The sequence below is a fragment of the Papio anubis genome, chromosome 16 (assembly GCF_008728515.1).
Source record: "Papio anubis isolate 15944 chromosome 16, Panubis1.0, whole genome shotgun sequence".
Taxonomy (NCBI): Eukaryota; Metazoa; Chordata; class Mammalia; order Primates; family Cercopithecidae; genus Papio; species Papio anubis.
Window position 1 is genome coordinate 84,416,059 of NC_044991.1, and position 18,028 is coordinate 84,434,086.

At 49.4% G+C, this 18,028-nt stretch overlaps 1 protein-coding gene across 1 annotated transcript in view; it reads right to left on the bottom strand.

Moving 5' to 3' along the window:
* The window catches only part of BMP7 (bone morphogenetic protein 7), a 96,081-nt gene that overhangs the window by 56,755 nt on the left and 21,298 nt on the right, over positions 1 to 18,028 (bottom strand). Inside the window, exon 2 of the mRNA XM_003904579.4 lies at positions 2,433 to 2,625. Within this exon, the coding sequence (XP_003904628.1) occupies positions 2,433 to 2,625 (193 nt within the window). The remainder of the gene's footprint in view (positions 1 to 2,432; positions 2,626 to 18,028) is intronic.

An 18,028-nucleotide genomic window follows, 5' to 3' on the forward strand; every position in this document is an offset into this window, starting at 1 on the left:
TCTTTCCTTCCACTGCTTCTCACCCTGCTCCCTTCCCTGCTCAATGCTCCCACCTGCCATGTCCTCTCCTCTGCTGGAACGTGAGCTTCCAGAGGGCAGGGACTCATGTCTAGTTTGTTCTGGTCGATGCCCTCATGCATGGCATGCAGCAGGTACCTGTGCTGAGCGGGGACTCAGCCACCCAGCAGCCCAGAAGCCCCCAGGAGCAGGACCCCAGCACCAGAATGGGCATCCCCAGCCCAAGTTGCTTGTTGCCAGCAGCCTGGCAGGGAGGACGCCTGGAACGCCCGTCCCTGCTCCAAACACAGTGCTCAGGCCTGCTGCCCAACCCTGCAGCACTCAGGATCCACCCCGTGGATCTCAGGCAAGACAGCAGAGACACCTCAGACCATGATGGGACCAGGTACCCATGAAGCCAGCAGGAAGGACCAAGAGCTGCCAGAGCTGAGTGGAGAATCCAGATAACAGCCTGGACGCAGAGGCTGTGGTTTCACCCTAAGAAAGAAGCTCCCTGGCTGCTGGGAGTAGATGCCGATGTCACCTCCCAGGAGAGCTGCTCAGCAGTGTCTACCAAAGCCACCCACGTGTGGGCTCTCTGACCCCACAATTCTACCTCTAGAACTTTATCGGACTGATAGACATGAACAGGTGTGTCAGCGAGGGTACCTGCCCTGCGGCACCATTCATCATAGAACAGAGGGGCCAGCGTGCACACATGAAAGACAGCACACCCCACGCTGTGGAACAGTGAGGTGACTCAGAGGACGAGGGCACCCCGCGTGAACCACTGGAAAGGGCTGCCAAGGTTCATCATCCAACGATGAAAGCCAGGGGCAGGAGTGAATGCACTGTGGGGTGCCACAGGTGAAAACAGCAACACAGATCCCTTCGCTGATTTCAGGAGACTCAAGTAACTGGCAGCAGGGGCTGCCTCAGCACGAGCTGAGAGCCTTCATTTTCACTGTGGTTCCTTCTCTTTCCTTTTGATTTTATACCATGAGCATGTCTTGCTCACTCAAAAACTTTTTTTTTTTTTTTTTTTTTCTTTTTGAGACAGAGTCTCGCTCTGTCACCCAGGCTGGAGTGCAGTGGCACCATCTCGGCTCACTGCAACCTTCTCCTCCTGGGTTCAAGCAATTCTCCTACCTCAGCCTCCCAAGTAGCTGGGATTACAGGCACGTGCCACTATACCTGGCTAATTTTTATATTTTTAGTAGAGACGGGGTTTCACCATCTCTACTGGGGTTGGCCAGCCTGGTCTTGAACTCCTGACCTCAAATGATCCACCCACCTTGGCCTTCCAAAGTGCTGGGATTACAGGCGTGAGCTACCACACCCAGCCTAAAAACAAATTTTTGAAAGAAATATCGTTCATAAGCGTGGGCTCCAGCTTTGCAAACCTGGGCTCATGTCCTAACGTGGCCACGTTCTCTCTGGGTGGCCTCATTCTTTGGCTTCGGGCCACTTTAGTTCTCCCCGTTTTACAGATGAGCCCCCACTTCTGAAGGCTACTGTGAATGTGAAACAAGATATCTCAAGTGCAACACACTGGAAACGCTCAAGACAGTTTTGTTTTCTTGGTACTTAGATGACCACCCCCTCGCCCCCGCCAAATAGCAGTGCTTGGCAAACGTGGCTGTGATGGTTCTTCTGTCCCTGTCTATGGTAACAAGTCCCCTTTCTAGCTGAAGATGCTAGGACTGCACATCACAAGGAGGTGCCCACAACACCTTTCTTCCATTAATTTCCCTGCCCAGTGTGGACGGTAGACGTTTGACAGCCTGAGGGGTCCAGTAACCCAGCCACTAAGTAATAGGACCTTGGTCATTTCCGCCTCCGGACTGTCTGAATAGAATGCACCTGCTAAATGTCCCAGCCCTTTTTCTTAGCCTCCTTACCTCTCACAAGACCTTGAAATTAAGGCATCTCGATAAATTAAAGACTTTCAACACACACATTTGGTTTCTGACCTAGTGATTCTTGGAAGCTAAGAGTTCTCTGTTTATTTTTGGTTTGGGCTTTTTTCTTCCCCTAACATTTTATTTTAGATGGCCACCTTAATTGGTTGCCTGACATCGTGTACTGGGTTTCAGAGTAAGGAATGGGAGAGAGGTAGCCCTTCAAAAATGTTTCTTCCCCTTCCCCTTTTCTTCTATGTCCCTTAGCACCCAGCCAGATCCAGACTGCCTATATATACCCATATGGCACCATGCATCCTCGGGCTCCCAGGCCTTCTACTATTCCTGAATTCGTTGTCGGTCATGGTTTTAAGAAAGTGACATACACCACACACCTTCTTTAGAAGGGATAATCTGGTACAGGGCCTGGAACGTGGCTGCACCAATCTGTCCCATCCTCTGGCCATCACCCCCTTTTTCCTCTGCCCCCAGAGGAAACTCAGCACCTCTCCCAGATACTCGTACAGCACCCACCTGCCCAAGTGCTCCTGGAGCACCTGATAAACGCTGATCCGGAACGTCTCATTGTCGAAGCGTTCCCGGATGTAGTCCTTGTAGATCCGGAATTCGGCTGCTGTGACAGCTTCCCCTTCTGGGATCTTGGAAAGATCAAACCGGAACTCTCGATGGTGGTAGCGTGGGTGGAAGAATTCCTTGTCATGTTCCACTGGAAGAGGAAGAGAACACACACCAACACCGACAGCTTATTAGTGTCTGGGTTTCACTCTCAGGCTCTGAGTTCAAGCATCTTGCCTAAGCTAGATGGAGGCATTCCTGTTGCCAGTGACCCCAGTGACAACTGCTCCTTCCGCACTGACACACTGCAGACTGGAGGGTCACGGGCTCAGACCCCACGGTCCCCATGGTCATCCTGAACGACAAGAGCATGATTTTGCGTCCAACCTGCTGGGAAAAGTAGAGCACTAACCACAGCCATCCAAGAGGTCCTGGCCAGACTCAGGTCCCAGGGGCTCAGGCCTGGGTTGGAATCTGGCCTTAGCCAATAACCAATAGAGTGGCCCTAGATAAGGTAACAAAAAACCTCTATGGAACCCGATTTCATCATCTAAAAAATGGGGATCATAATCCTCCTTCATGGGTTGTGGTCTGGGTTGAATGATCTCATTCACACAAATAGTTTAACATCTGCTAGGGTTGGGTAACTGTTAGCTATTGTTGGTAAGCAGAAACCTTACTGTGCCTACTATGGGACATCTCTAGGACCAGGGGTTCTCAGCCCTGAATGCACATGAAAATCATTGTGGAAACTTTTAGAAAATATCGATGTCCTGGCCCAGGTGTGGGCTGGTAAACATTTAACAACCGGCTCTCTGGGACCTGATCTGAAGCGCCTGCTGACTCCACAGTGTAAATACCACCGTCTTGGCAGATTCCAAGATACCAGTGTGAGGTTGCTGGACATGGATGGCAAGAGAAGCACACGGCGGGCTCCAGCACACAGCTACTCCTACCCCTTCCTGAACCAAGGCAATCAATATCTTTTTAAAGCACCCCCAGATATTTCTAATGAGGTGCCAAGGTTTACAGCCACAGCAGTAGACTAACAGCAGTAAAAGAAGTGAATGGCAGAGTGGGGGGTGGGGGTTGAAAGAGAGAAGAAGGCCATGGGGACGTCACCAATCCCCGCCCCCCCACCCTCCGCTTTGATTTACAGAGAAGGCAGGAGTCTCTGTAAAGGGCAGCCACTTGGGAACCAAGTGAGCCTCTGGAGGTGACCCCAGGTGGGAAGGCAAGGCAAAGGGTCTGACTGTGTACCGTGGGACTGGCCGGGGCCAGTCCTCTGTCACCTTTCCAGTTCAGTCGACCCTCATGCCAGCCCTAAAAGGTGAGCAGCCCGAGGAGGTGAGTACAATCCCACATAGGTAGGTGAAGCATGCACCTGAGACCCAGGAGGTGTCCAGTGACCTCCTCAGGGTCAAAGACCTGGGATTCAAGCCCAGGTCCTGCCCAAACCAGAGGCCTGAACCACCATGCATCTCTGTGGCTGCATCAACAGCTCAGCAAGGGGCGTTCCTTTGCTTGCTTGCTAGAACTTTTTAACTGCACTGCTGCATACATGTAGCATGTGTGTAAACCAAAGTAAACCCAGTCATGGAGATTCCTCTGGGTTAAGAGACAGAACACCCAATTTCCCTCCCTGGACTTCTCAAACTATAGGTTAGTTTTGCCTGGTTTTGAACAGTCCCTGCAGGGCCTCATACACTATACCCTCTTTTGTATCTGGCTTCTTTCATTTAGCAGTGCTGGTGTAATTCATCCACGTCACCGTGCATGCTCGTTCATCCTCACTGTCGTATGACAGGCCATCGTTGTATTAGACCACAATTCATGTATCCATTCTACAGTTCATAGGCATTCAGGGAGTTTCCAAATTGGGGCTCTGAAAGCAGTGCTGCTATGAACATCATAGGGCATGTGTTTCATGCCTAGAAGTGGAATTGTGTATGTACAGCTTTAGTTACCCTGGAAGCTGTTCTCCCAAAGCATTGCATCTAAGAGGTTTTGAAGAGTGTGCTAGGAAAGAGGTGGAAGAGGCCAGGTCTGCCCATGAAGGAGGTGGCACAGTCTTGGGACAACTCATGGCTTCTCAAGTGCTTTTCTCCAGGGGACTCGGAGAGGTGAAGCACAGATGAAGTCTTGTTCCAACCATCTCTGTTCTCCACCGGAGCACGGCCAGGCCTCCAAAGGCCCGGAGGAGACTTTGAGGTGTGCCATGATTCAACTTTCAGCAGAGAGGGTTGCTCCTGCAATCATGCACAGGAGCAAAGTGCAATGCCTTGAACACAGTGGGTCCCCAGCAAACCTCAGTTCCCTGCTCCCAGTGCTGGATGAACCCAGCTTCAGAACAGCCCCACTGGGAGATACACAATCAGACTGAGCAGAGAAAGGGGCTGGGGAACATCTGCTTCACAACTGAGGACGGCTGAAGAGCCCAGAAATGCAAAGCGCATGTTTACTGAGTGCTTACTCTGTGAGCCCCACACTGAGCACTCTTTGCCAGCATCTGATGGAACCCCACGAGGCAGGATTGATCCCCATTTTACAGATGAAGAAACTGAGGCTCAGGGAGGCCAGGTAACTTTCAAAGGTCACAAGCCAGGTGAGCGGCTGAACTCCAAAGCTCACCCTCTTGACCTTCACTCTCTAGAGCCAGGTGGCCTGAGTTTGATCTTGACTGTGCCACTTACCAGCTGTGTGACCTTCCCCAAGCTACTTAATCCCTGTGTGTTCCCCTCTCCCTAGAGATAGTAACAATGGCCCTTTCTCATGGAGTTGTTGGGAAGATCACAGAAGCCATTTGCTCACAGGGGAAAGTCACAGGTGAGCCATTTGAGTCTGCCATTGTTACAGGTCCTCCAAAACAATGAGCCAGAAGAATGACAATCAATGCAGAAGAAGCAACGTGTGCTGTGGGCATTTACACAGTGCACTTATGATTACATTTGAAAATAAAAAGTGCAATAGACCGAACAATAAAGATATGTTTGAATAAGCATGACATAAACACAGGTACAATCATTAGAGTCATGCCCAATGAAGAAAGAAAACACTGATACATAATCACAAACACAAGGTTTGTTGCAACAGCTGCAGGTACAACTGTTTTTAATATGTAAGATAAACTGTATCTTAACTGTTAAGGTATCGGGGTTACAAGGTTTCTCTTCTAAAAAGCAACTCAGGGATAAAGTGAGGAACTAAATTTCTTGCAAACATTTGTGGGCTCCTTGGTATGGCTTTCTGAGAGGATTTCCTTCATTAATTAATTGGAGACTATGAGAAGCAGGAGCCACAATATTACTCTATTCTCCCTGAAACCCACATTGTCACATGTTCTGAAAATAATTTTGTACCCTTTATCAAAGAAAGAACAGTCATGAAGTACACACACACACACACACACACACAAATAAGCAGTGGATAATTCAAAGTCCAAACCAAATTCCAAATCTCATCTTTCCAAGGTTTTCCTTTTCTATGGAAGCCACTCTACAGCATGGAATCTGCACCATTTCAACTCAAGTCTCAAGACGATTGAATTGTTACCACTAAAATAGGTAGAAGCTTGCATGCATTTTTCCGGTGAAAATATGTCTTTATACTTTCTTCTAAAGTTACTGTATATAGTTGATTACCCAGGACTTGAGTTTTAAACTAAATGTCTAGAGTTGACATCTCCCCATGCCCACAGAGAAAAGCTTCCTTAGGAAGCCAAGAGCCTAGGATTCCAGCTTTTCCTCCCTCTACCTCGTTACATCCCAGCACCCCAAGGGCTGAGAGAGCTCACAGGCATTAACAAAGGACTTTCATCTTCAAAAAATTAAAAGAGCCTAAATCCCCAAGACCAAAAGATAAGTCCAAAGAAAATGGGTTCCAGAAAACACCATCCTGACAGAAAGCAGCCCCATCGCTGTCCCAAAGACAAGACTGACAAGACCAGTGTCTTTCTTTTACAAAAACCCGAAATAGCCCCAGAACAGACCCCAAGAGGGGAAATTCTGGGCTGGAGGGTGTCAATAATGGGTTAGAGGCAGGTAGGAACAAGAAGCTGCCCACTTGGGCGTCCCCCCACCGCCACGTGATCCTTTGCCATGTCAGGGAAGACTTATGTCCCAGATAGGAGTCACACCTGCCCCCAGCATCACTCAGGAGTACCTTGCCTCTCCCTAACATCTGGGGTTCTTCCTCCCACCTACAGTTATGAGAAATATTCAGGCAAACCCCTAAGTTATAGTTGTCTGATACAAAGGGAGGGCCACAACCAAAGAAACTGGCAACCCACTGTGTAGACTTGCAAAGGGCAGCTCATGCTTAAACAGAACCTGCAGTATTCAGAGTCGTGCTTTATGGGACAGTATTTAACACCCTAAAAATTAGGGGTATGAACCCAAATATATGCATATGTACAGCTGTACATCATAATACACAAAACTAAAATGAACATAATAAATGGTTACCGACACAAGAAAACAGTACAGAAGATATATTTCTCCTGTTGCCTGGGGGTCACTTTGTGCTGGGCATAGCTCACCAGGATGAGCAAAGTTGGGGCATGGCTCACTGCGATGCACAGGTGATAAGGAGCCTTGCCCACGTGCCCCCACCCCTACTCCCCATCCCTCGTGTGTCTGTCTCTCTTGGAGAATCCATCATCACTGTCCCAGTTGAGCCATGGGACTCCAAGGGAGCCACCATCTTGTTCCATGACCCTCTTCTCCCCAGTTGAGGGACAGGAGGAAGCCAGTCTTAACCTTGGCCACACATAGGCCTTCTTTTATTTTTATTGGAACCTGGTATGAAAGAGCCCCTGTTCACTCTCCCTGCCTTGATTTCTAAGGATGTAATCCAGTGCGCTGGGAAGCCCCTTGCCAGCACCCTGCAGGGATGCCTGGTCTGTGAGAAAGAAGCTTCCAAGTACAGAGGACTGAGGCTGGAATTGAGGAGAGAGACCTGCTGGGTTGATCCCCTGGTCTGGTAGTCTCCGCCCTTCCTGAAGTTTGGGTTTCAGCTCTTCCAATCTACAAGTTATGTTGAAATCCTTCAAAGAAGTCCCCTTTAAGCTAACTCTAGTCAGGCTGCTGCCTGACTGCAACCAAGGCAGTTCTGAGCAAAACACACACAAGCCCAATTGTATATACACCCAGAAGTGGAAACGGATGGGCAGGAAATACTCCCAGGTAGCTGTGTTCTCTCCAGATGACCATTCACCATGAAAACTGCTTTCTTCAGACTTGGATCATTCCCAAATGTAAGGCATCCCCCTTGACTGAGCTCTGTAAGAACAGGACCCATGACTGTCTCAGCTCTGGATCCCATGCCCTGCACAGCCTGATGCTTAGCAGGGTCTCATAAATCTTCCACACTGAACACATTCCTCTTCACGCAATTCCTTTCTAGTTTAAGTAAACTACTTTGTTGATAACGTACACACAGTAAGGCACACAGACAAGCGTTCAGGAAGTGTGATGAATTTCCACAACGTGAATACACGTAGAGCAGGACACAAAACATTTATTACCAGCTCTGAAGTCGTCCCGATAGGGGCCCCTCCCAAACACCAGTCCCTGCTCCCCTAAGGCTGACTGCCTTCCTAATACCCAAAACCGCAGACTGGCTCTGCCTCCATGACACCTGACTATGGAATCACAAATGTGTTCTCTTCTGCGTCTGCAGCTTTCGACAGCCTCACTCATGTGGTTCTGTCTACCAGTGGTCCCTGCATTCCCACTGCTGTCTAGAACCCTGTCGTATGAATAGGACACAACTCATTTTTTTATAGTCATTTGGGGAGTTTCCAGTTGGAGACAAACCGTGCTGCAATGCATACTCCTGTGCATGGTTTCTGGTGAACACGTGTCCACTGGGTAAATGCCTCAAAGCAGGACTTCTGGGTCAGAGGGTGGGCATGTTCAGCTTTAGTTCCACATCTGTTTCCATGGCAACAATTTTGGGGAAACAGGGTATGAGGCCAAAGGAGACATAGTCCCTAAAGAGATCGTTCATTTTCGCTGATGTTGGCAAATCCCAGTGCCTGTGTATAGGTATGAGGAAGGTGGGAGGCAGCTCTGCAGGTGGTGGTTCTTCCCAAGAGAGGTGCTGAATGGACTCTTAAGGAAGAACGGAGGCCCACTAGCCCCAGAGGACAAGGAAGCGCACTGCAGGCAGAGGGAACAGTGTGACCGAGGGCCCAAGAGACAAGAAACGGCATGCTGGAGAGTTTGGGTGAGAAGTTTGCTGAGAATAACAAGAAAAAAGCAACAAATTCCTCATTGGGAAAATGCCTGAATGTCAAGCTAAGGGGTTGATCTTTGATGTCATCAACCATGATGGCTTCCTCCCTTGTTAGACACAAAGCAGTGCCCTGACCAGATCTATTTTAGATAGAGGACTGGTGACCCTGTGGAAAGTGGATTGGTTATAGGGAGTAAGGACAGAGGCAGGGAGCTCAGAGGAGGCTCTGGATCAGAGATGATGCATACCCAGTACATGCGCCCTGCTCCTGCCTCCTGGCACCTGAGGCAGGCATCACTAAACAATCGCAACACTCTTCTTAATTCTGGCACCCAGGCAGCCACTATCAATCCTGACTGGCTCAAGAGAAAAGATGTTAGCATTTTCCATCCCTTGTCAGGACCCCAGAAGTGTAATGGACCAGAAGTGCTTCTCTAGGGGAAGGGACAAGACAATGGATCAAAAGCAAGCATATGAAGAGGGGGAACTAGAGGATGCTGCCCACTGCTGGCCTGGAATGCCAGGAGGGCGATAACACCATCAGTAGATGTCAGTGCAGGAGAGACTGCTCAGGTGAAGTGGTAGGGAAGAAAACACGTGTGGCTGCAGATAGGTGAAACTTGAGATGACCTGCAGAAAATTCAACTGGACAGTTGAAAAAAGAGGTTTAGATAACCCTGGAAAGAATGCTCAAGCTCGGAGCTGTTGAATTGGGTTTATGGATAAAGTTATGCAGGAAAAATGCATTTATGATGAGAAAGACCAGCATGGCCTTGAAGCAATATTTTGGGACTGCCTGGGAGAGGGAGAACCATGCCACCAGAAGGACTTGGTCCAAAGGAAGGGCAGGACCAGAGGACAGGCAGGGCAAGACGGCCCAACAGTGGCCAGATTCAGAGAAAGGAGGCAGGGAGATTCCTCTTCCAGTGACCATTCACTGGATTTGGTCACTGGCTGCTCAGAGGCCTCAGGAAGCAGCACTCATGGGGACAGCCATGCAGAAAAAAAATATCTGACGAGCAAGACTGTGGCCAGTTGCATATGAAAGATATTTGTATCCATGAAAAGGGAAACCATCAGCTCAGGCAAAGCCGCCTTCATTTCCTCCTGAAGCCGCTCTCCCAGCCAGGGCTGGAAAGAGTTGATAAATGGATAGTAAATAATCACCCAGCAGCTCCTTCCAAAACTTTATGGTCTTCAGAAAAAAATCGGTTAACCTTCCAGACTATGCGGTCTTCTCACTGCCCCCAAAGATGCTGCTAAACTATGAGGCAGGAACAAATATTTTATGAGCGAAGGGATGCTTTCCAGGCAAAAACCACAAGTCCAGCATTAAGAGTTCCTCACTCAGAGTCTGGTTTCTGTGAGCACAGACTAGTCCTAAGTGTTCTTCAGCTCCAGTTAGGGGCTGGAGACAGACACCTGCACCCCGCTTTAATGAGGATGAGGCTCAAGGAACTAAAAGAACTTATCAAAGTCTACATTATAACCAGAAGTTAGAACTGGGCTTTCACGGACCCGAGGACTGCTTAGGGCCCCATATCCCGGCACTTCCCGGGTGCCCATTTAACTCTGAAACTACCAACCCTGGCTCGCTCTTTTCCTGGAGGGCTATAGCTCATCTGGAAAGTTCTGGCACACACTAGAACTCACTGGAGCTAACTTATCCCGGCTGCTGTTAGAAGGCAGTGTACGGCCCGCAATCTCAGGGATGTGAAATTTGATGATGACTCTTCATTCATTCATTCAAAGATTTCCATGGCAAGATTAAGGAGCCTGAAAAAGCCGCCAGAGGCATGCAATAACTCCACTACTCTAACAGGAAAATGTTCTCTTAATAACACGAACAGCCTGGGGAGGCCACACTGACATACGCAGCTTTTGGGAGAAGGGAGGAGAATGCCCTATGCCCAGAGAAACAGAACATCGCCTAGAAGTCGACAATGATACGCATTGTCCAGATAACACCTCCACTGTACTCATTCAACAAGGACTGTCTGGCTACCCCAGCAAGGACCTGAGAGCCCTCAGCTGTACTGTAGCAGAGCAGTTCGTAGAAGCTCACCTAGATTGCAGCTCTGACAACCTGTGGAACCCCTAAGCCAGGTAAACAGTCACCATTTTTTAAAATTTTATTTTTAATTGTGGCAAAATACACAGGATATACAATTTAATATTCTAACCACTTTTATGTGTACAGTTCAGTCATTTTAAACACAAGGGATGCCATTCTTGCACATCCAGTCTCCAGGACTCTTTTCATCTTGCAATGCCGAAACTCCGTCCCCATTAAACACTAACTCCCCTTTCTTCCTCCCTCCTCCAGCCCCAGGCAACCACCCTTCTACTTTCTGTCTCTATGAATCTGACTGCTTTGGGCAACACCTATAAATGGAATCACACGGTACGTGTCCTTTTGTGACAGGCTTATTTCACTTAACAAAATGTCTTCAAGTTTCATCTGTGCTGTAGCCTGTCAGAATGACCTTCCTTTGTAAGACTCAATAATATTCCACTGTATGGATGGGCCACGTTTTGTTTATTCATCCCTGAATGGTGGGCTTTCACGTTTTTGCAATTGTGAGGAACGCTGCTGTGACTACGGGTGTGCAGATATCTCTTGGAGACCCTGCTTTCAAATCTTTTGGGGATATACCCAGAAGTGAAATTGACGGGCCATGTCATAGTTCTATTTTCAATATTTTGGAGGAAGCACCACACTGTTTTCCATAGTGGCTACAGCATTTTACCTTCCCACCAGCAGTCGGGAAGAGTTCCAATTTCTCCAGATGTCCACCACCACTTGTGATTTTCTGTTCTGTTTTGTTTCATTTGATGGTGACTGTATTAGTCCGTTTTCATGCTGCTGACAAAGACATACCCGAGACCAGGAAAAAAATAAAAAAGAGGTTTAATTGGACTTACAGTTCCACATGGCTGGGGAGGCCTCAGAATCATGGTGGGAGGCAAAAGGCACTTCTTACATGGCAGCAGCAAGAGAAAATGGGTAAGAAGCAAAGCTGAAACCCCTGATAAACCCATCAGATCTTGTGAGATTCATTCACTATCGTGAGAATAGCATGGGAAAGACCAACCTCCATGATTCAATTACCTCCCCCTGGGTCCCTCCCACAACACATGGAAATTCTGGGAGATACTATTCAAGCTGAGATTTGGTGGAGACACAGCCAAACCCATTTCACCCCTGGCCCCTTCAACTCTCATATCCTCACATTTCAAAGCCACCTATGCCTTCCCAATAGTTCCCCAAAGTTTTAACTCATTTCAGTATTAACTCGAAAGTCCACAGTCCAAAGTCTCATCTGAGACAAGGCAAGTCCCTTCTGCCTATGAGCCTATAAAACCAAAAGCAAGCTAGTTACTTCCTAGATACAATGAAGGTACAGGTATCGGGTAAATACGGCCATTCCAAACGGGAGAAATTGGCCAAAACAATGGGGTTACAGGGCCCATGCAAGTTTGAAATCCAGAAGGGCAGTCAAACTTTAAAGCTCCAAAATGATCTCCTTGGACTCCAGGTCTCACGTCCAGGTCACGCTGACTCAAGAGGTGGCTTCTCACGGTCTTAGGCAGCTCTGTCCCTGTGGCTTTGCAGGGTATAGCCTCCCTCCCAGCTGCTGCTTTCATGGGCTGGTGTCGAATGTTGAGTGACTGTGGCTTTTCCAGGCACACAGTTCAAGCTGTTGGTGGATCTACCATTCTGGGGTATGGAGGACGGTGGCCCTCTTCTCACAGTTCCATTAGGCTGTACCCCACTAGGGACTCTGTGTGGGGGTTCTGACTCCACATTTCCTTTCCCCACTGCCCTAGCAGAGGTTCTCCATGAGGGCCCCGCTCCTGCAGCAAACTTTTGCCTGGGCATCCAGGCATTCCCATACATTTTCTGAAATTCTAGGTGCAGATTCCCAAACCTCAGTTCTTGACTTCTAGGCACCCACAGGCTCAATACCATGTGGAAGCTGCCAAGCTTTACCCTCTGAAGCCACAGTCCAAGCTGTACATTGACCCCTTTCAGCCATGGCTTAAGTGGCTGGGACACAGGGCACCAAGTCCCTAGGGTGCACACAGCAGGGGGACCCAGGGCCTGGCCCATGAAACCACTTTTTCCTCCTAGGCCTCCAGGCCTGTGATGGGAGGGGCTGCCATGAAGGTCTCTGACATGGCCTGGAGACATTCTCCCCATGGTCTTGAGGATTAACATTAGGCTCCTGCTACTTACGCAAATTTCTGCAGCAGGCTTGAATTTCTCCCCAGAAAATGGAGTTTTCTTTTCTATCACATAGTCAAGGTGCAAATTTTCTGAACTTTTGTGCTCTGTTTCCCTTTTAAAACTGAATGCCTTTAACAGCATCCAAGTCACCTCTTGAATGCTTTGCTGCTTAGAAATTTCTTCCACCAGATACCCTAAATCAGCTGTCTCAAGTTCAAAGTTCCACAAATCTCTAGGGTGGGGGCAAAATGCCACCAGTCTCTTTGCTAAAACATAACAAGAGTCACCTTTGCTCCAGTTCCCAACAAGTTCCTCATCACCACCTGAGACCACCTCAGCCTGGATTTTATTGTCCATATCACTATCAGCATTTTGGACAAAGCCATTCAACAAGTCTCTAGGCAATTCCAAACTTTTCCACATTTTCCTGTCTTCTTCTGAGCCCTCCAAACTGTTCCAATCTCTGCCTGTTAGCCAGTTCCAAAGTCACTTCCACATTTTCGGGTATCTTCTCAGTAACGCCCCACTCTACTGGTACCAATTTACTGTATTAGTCCATTTTCATGCTGCTGATAAAGATATACCCGAGACTGGGAAGAAAAAGAGGTTTAATTGGACTTACAGTTCCACATGGCTGGGGAGGCCTCAGAATCATTGCGGGAGGTGAAAGGCACTTCTTACATGATAGTGGCAACAGAAAATGAGAAAGAAGCAAAAGTGGAAACCCCTGATAAAACCATCATATCTTGTGAGACTTATTCAATATCACAAAAACAACATGGGAAAGACCAGCCCCCATGATTCAATTACCTCCCCCTGGGTCTCTCCCATAACACATGGGAATTCTGGGAGATAAAATTCAAGTTGAGATTTGGTGGGGACACAGCCAAATCATATCAGGGGCCATTCTGATGGCTGTGAGGTGGGCAGCCAGCATTTTAGAAGCCCTCCCACTGGCCTGGCTGCCACTTCACATGTCCTGTAGATCATCTCATTGAATCTTTATGAAAACCCCACTCAGAGGCAGGGGCACACATCATGCCCACTTTCCAGATGAGGACACTGAGGCTCAGACCGACTCTTGTCCAGGGTCACACAGCTGATCTAAATCCTCAAAGGTCCGTACTCTTCCCCACTCAGCCATACCAACTCTCTTCCTCACACGGGAGCTACCAGCGACCTCTTAGCTGTGGTGATGATTCGACAAGGACACCTCTGGGCTGAACCACGCTCTTGGCACACTTAATGTGCTCGCCACATAAATCTCCAAAGCTAAACTCAAAGTGAAGGCTCTGCATCCGACTCAGCTCCCTCCCAGGCTTGTAAATTTTGCTCCAGCCTAATGCCAATCCTTGAGGGAGAGAGGCTGACGGCCTGAAGGTTTTGTAGCATTCACCCATCTCCTCGTCACCCCTCCCCAGGCCCCCAGACTGGGAGGCAGGGCCCTGCCTGGCAGAGGGCACACAGGCAGCATTGTCTCCCCTGTCCCTGAGCTGCTTCACCTCTCGAACTTTCCACCAAATGCTTCAGCTGCCAGCAATACCACCTGGAGTCCTACCCACCCGGCTCTCCGAGAGGGTCTTTGGAGACACTGCCGCCTTGTTAGGTGCCGAGGGGCTGCGTCCAGAGACATGAGACCCGGAGGCGGGACCACAGGCGGGCCAGGCATCTCCCAGGCTATCCTCTAGTCATGAGCCCTGAGTCTGCAGCCTGCACAGATGTTGGGGTAGGGGCCAGAGGGAATGATTGTACCACAAGATTAAACACTTCAATGTCAACATGTGTGCAGTGTTGCTTGAACAATGTTATCATTGTGAATTGAATGAACCAAAGAGTTTAGGGGATGGGGCAGGGAGAGGGAGAAAAGATGGGTTTAATTATCTCTAGAGCTGAGGCCAGTTCTTTGCCTAAAAAAACCCAGACGCCCATAGAGCTGAAAAGAAAAATGGGCTGCAAGCACATGCCGCTCCTTCTACTACAGACCCAGGCAGCCCCCTGGCCTATGGCTTCCCACCTCCCAGAGGGAGGAACGCAGTCCCCAGGGATTTCTGAGTTCCAACCCCATCCTCAGCCCATTGAAATTGAGGGAAAAGAATGAAAAGTAGTTACTATCTTCACCTAAACCAGTGGTTCTCAGCCAGAGCTGACTTTGTCCTCCCCTCACTCCCATGAAGGCACCTTGGGCAATGTCTGGAGTCATTTTTGGTTGTCATAACTTAGGAGGGCGTGCTCCTGGCATGTAGTGGGTACAGACCAGGGACACTGCTAAACATCTCGCAATGCTCAGCATGGCTCCCCATCCAACCCCAAATGTGACTAGTGCTGAGTTGAGAGTCCTTGACCTGAACAGACAGGCAGAGTTCAAGAGGGTCAAGAAACCTGGGGTTTGGTCTCATCTGAACTGTGAGCTGGCTGGTATAACCCCAGGCTCACTGGGCCTCAGTTTCCTCCCATAACAAAGGAAAGGACTGAATTTCTCTGAAGTCCCTTTTCTCACCTATTAGACTGTACCATGTAAAGCTGCTGATACTCTACCAGTTTTGACCTGTATGCGGTTCACCCTAACACCTCGGGGCAGCTTGGAGGCTCTATCTGTACTGGCTGGTAAGGCACACTGAGACATGTGGGGCTACTATGCGCAGGAAATGTGGCCCCCGTGACTGAGATCTGAATGCTTAATTGTATTTCATTGTAATTAATTTAAATCTAAATAGCTGCCAGGCACAGTGGTTCACACCTGTCATCCTAGCACTTTGGGAGGGCAAGGTGGGTGGATCACTTGAGGTCAGGAGTTTGAGACCAGCCTGGCCTGGCCAACATGGTGAAACATCGTCTCTACTAAAAATACAAAAATTAGCCAGGCATGGTGGTACACGCCTGTAATCCCAGATACTTGGGAGGCTGAGGCACAAGAATGACTTGAACCTGGGAGGCGGAGGTTGCAGTGAGCCAAGATGGCACCACTGCACTCCAGCCTGGGCAACAGAGCAAAAATTCCATCTCAAAAAAATAGAATAAAATAAAATCTAAACAGCTGCATGTGGCTCATGGCCTTCCTAGTGGACAGCCAGATCTCAGGTGTCCCCATCACTGCAGAGGTGCTGTTGCCCACACTGCTTTGTTGCACCAAGGGCTTGCAGGGGGCCACTGCAAATGGGGGTCCTTGCCTATGTTCTCAGAGATGCAGGAGAAAGTTTTTCTTTAAAACCTTGGGATTGGTGGCTCACGCCTGTAATCCCAGCACTTTAGGAGGTCGAGGCAGGTGTATCACTTGAGTCCAGGAGTTCAAGACCAGTCTGGCCAACATGCCGAAAAGCTGTCTCTACTAAAAATACAAAAATTAGCTAGGCGTGGTGGCACATTCCTGTTGTCCCAGATACTCGGGAGCCTGAGGCACAAGAATCGCTTGAACCTGGGAGGCGGAGGTTGCAGTAAGCTGAGATCGTACCACTGTACTCCAGCCTGGGTAACACAGCAAGATTCTGCCTAAAAAATATATAATTAATTTAAAAAATAACGACATGGCGTTCCCAGTGTGAGAAATTCTGTGGAAGCAGCAGGAATTCAACTCCTGACTTGCGGGTTTGAGGCCTGGCATGCGGGCTGTTCAGGTATGAGGATCCCCACTCTGCTCATGGGGTCACCTGGGGAGCAAACATTCCCCATCAAGCACCTGGCGAGTGGTATCCTGCTGATAACTGTCAGACATGCCAAGTTCAAGACGGCAGAGGCTTTGCTCCAGGCCTGCCCGGGCACCGTGGCCCCTCCCCACAGCTGAGTTGGTCTCACCCCCACCGACACTCTCCCTGGGCCTCCTTCCCTCTCAGCCTCTTTCATTTCCCTCCCATAGCCTAAATACTGGGATTATTTTGGTGAGAGGCCTGCTGACCTGTTTCTCCGCTGTCCTCTCTTCTAGATTTTAACTCCAGGAGAGTAAGAACTGAGCAAAGGAGCAGGACTCAGGTTTCCAGAGCAGAGCTGGGCAACAGGGCGAGTCTCGGCTCTGCCACTTGCTGGGGCGTGTCACTCCTCTTCTGTAAAATGCAGGTGGAGCTAGTAATAGCACTGACTCCACTGGGCTGCCAGTTAAAGCCCGGGAGTACAGTAGACCAGGCACGCTCCGCCTTCAGGATGCCCAGAGTCACACGCGAGCTTATTAAAGCACAGGCCACTCGGCCCCACTCCCAGCATGTCTAAGGTGGGTGGTCTAGGGTGGGCCCAAGAGCATGTCTAACACATGCCCAGGTGATGGTGATAACGCAGGTCTAGAAACCCCACTTTGAGAACCAGAGGAAAGGAGAGTGTCCGTGGAGTGCCTGGCACATGTAATAGTCTTGGAAGCTATTCGCTCTGATTGCTCTGTTGCTTAGCACTGTTCACACACCACCTCCCACACTCACTTGCTGGGCACTCAGCAGCTTCTCCAGAGACTTAGTGAAGTGGGTTTTGAAACTCTCTCCATGAGCAAATCAGGAGGAAGACACCTGCTCCTCAGCCTCACTCAGCCCAGGATGCAGGAGAGAACTGGGGTTGAGCATGGGCCGTGGGGCCTGGAGGTCTGGTTCACACGCAGGCTCTGCCAATCACCAGCAGTGACCCAGGACAAGCTAACCCACCTCTGGAAGGCTCAACTTTTTCTCCCTATAAAACGGGGACGGACAGAGGCCCCCAGTTCTGGGGCTGTTGGGAGAATTCAAGGACATGGAGGCTGGCCACCAGGGAGGGCAGCAGAGACCTGTGCCTTGCCTGCTCCCAGCCAGGCCAAAGCAGGCCCCAGGAGCAGCCAGGTGGGGGAAGTGAAGCTGCCGTCCTCCCTCCTTTCCCCAGGACAGGAGGGGCCTGCTCAGACCTTCCCCCAGAGCAGCCAGAGACGCTTGGGTCAGCTGGGCAGACACAGCTGGTTTAAGGTATTTTAGAGGCAAATCAAATCAAATGAGAATTTATAATCCTTCCTGAGGCCTGGGTTCCATCAACCTAAACTCATTAGGCCCAGGAGATGCAGGTGCAGTGAAGAAAAAGACGGTTCTGCCTTTCCTTCATGCTCAGCCCTTGTCTCCCTTTCAAAATAAGAGTCTTCTTTAAAGCC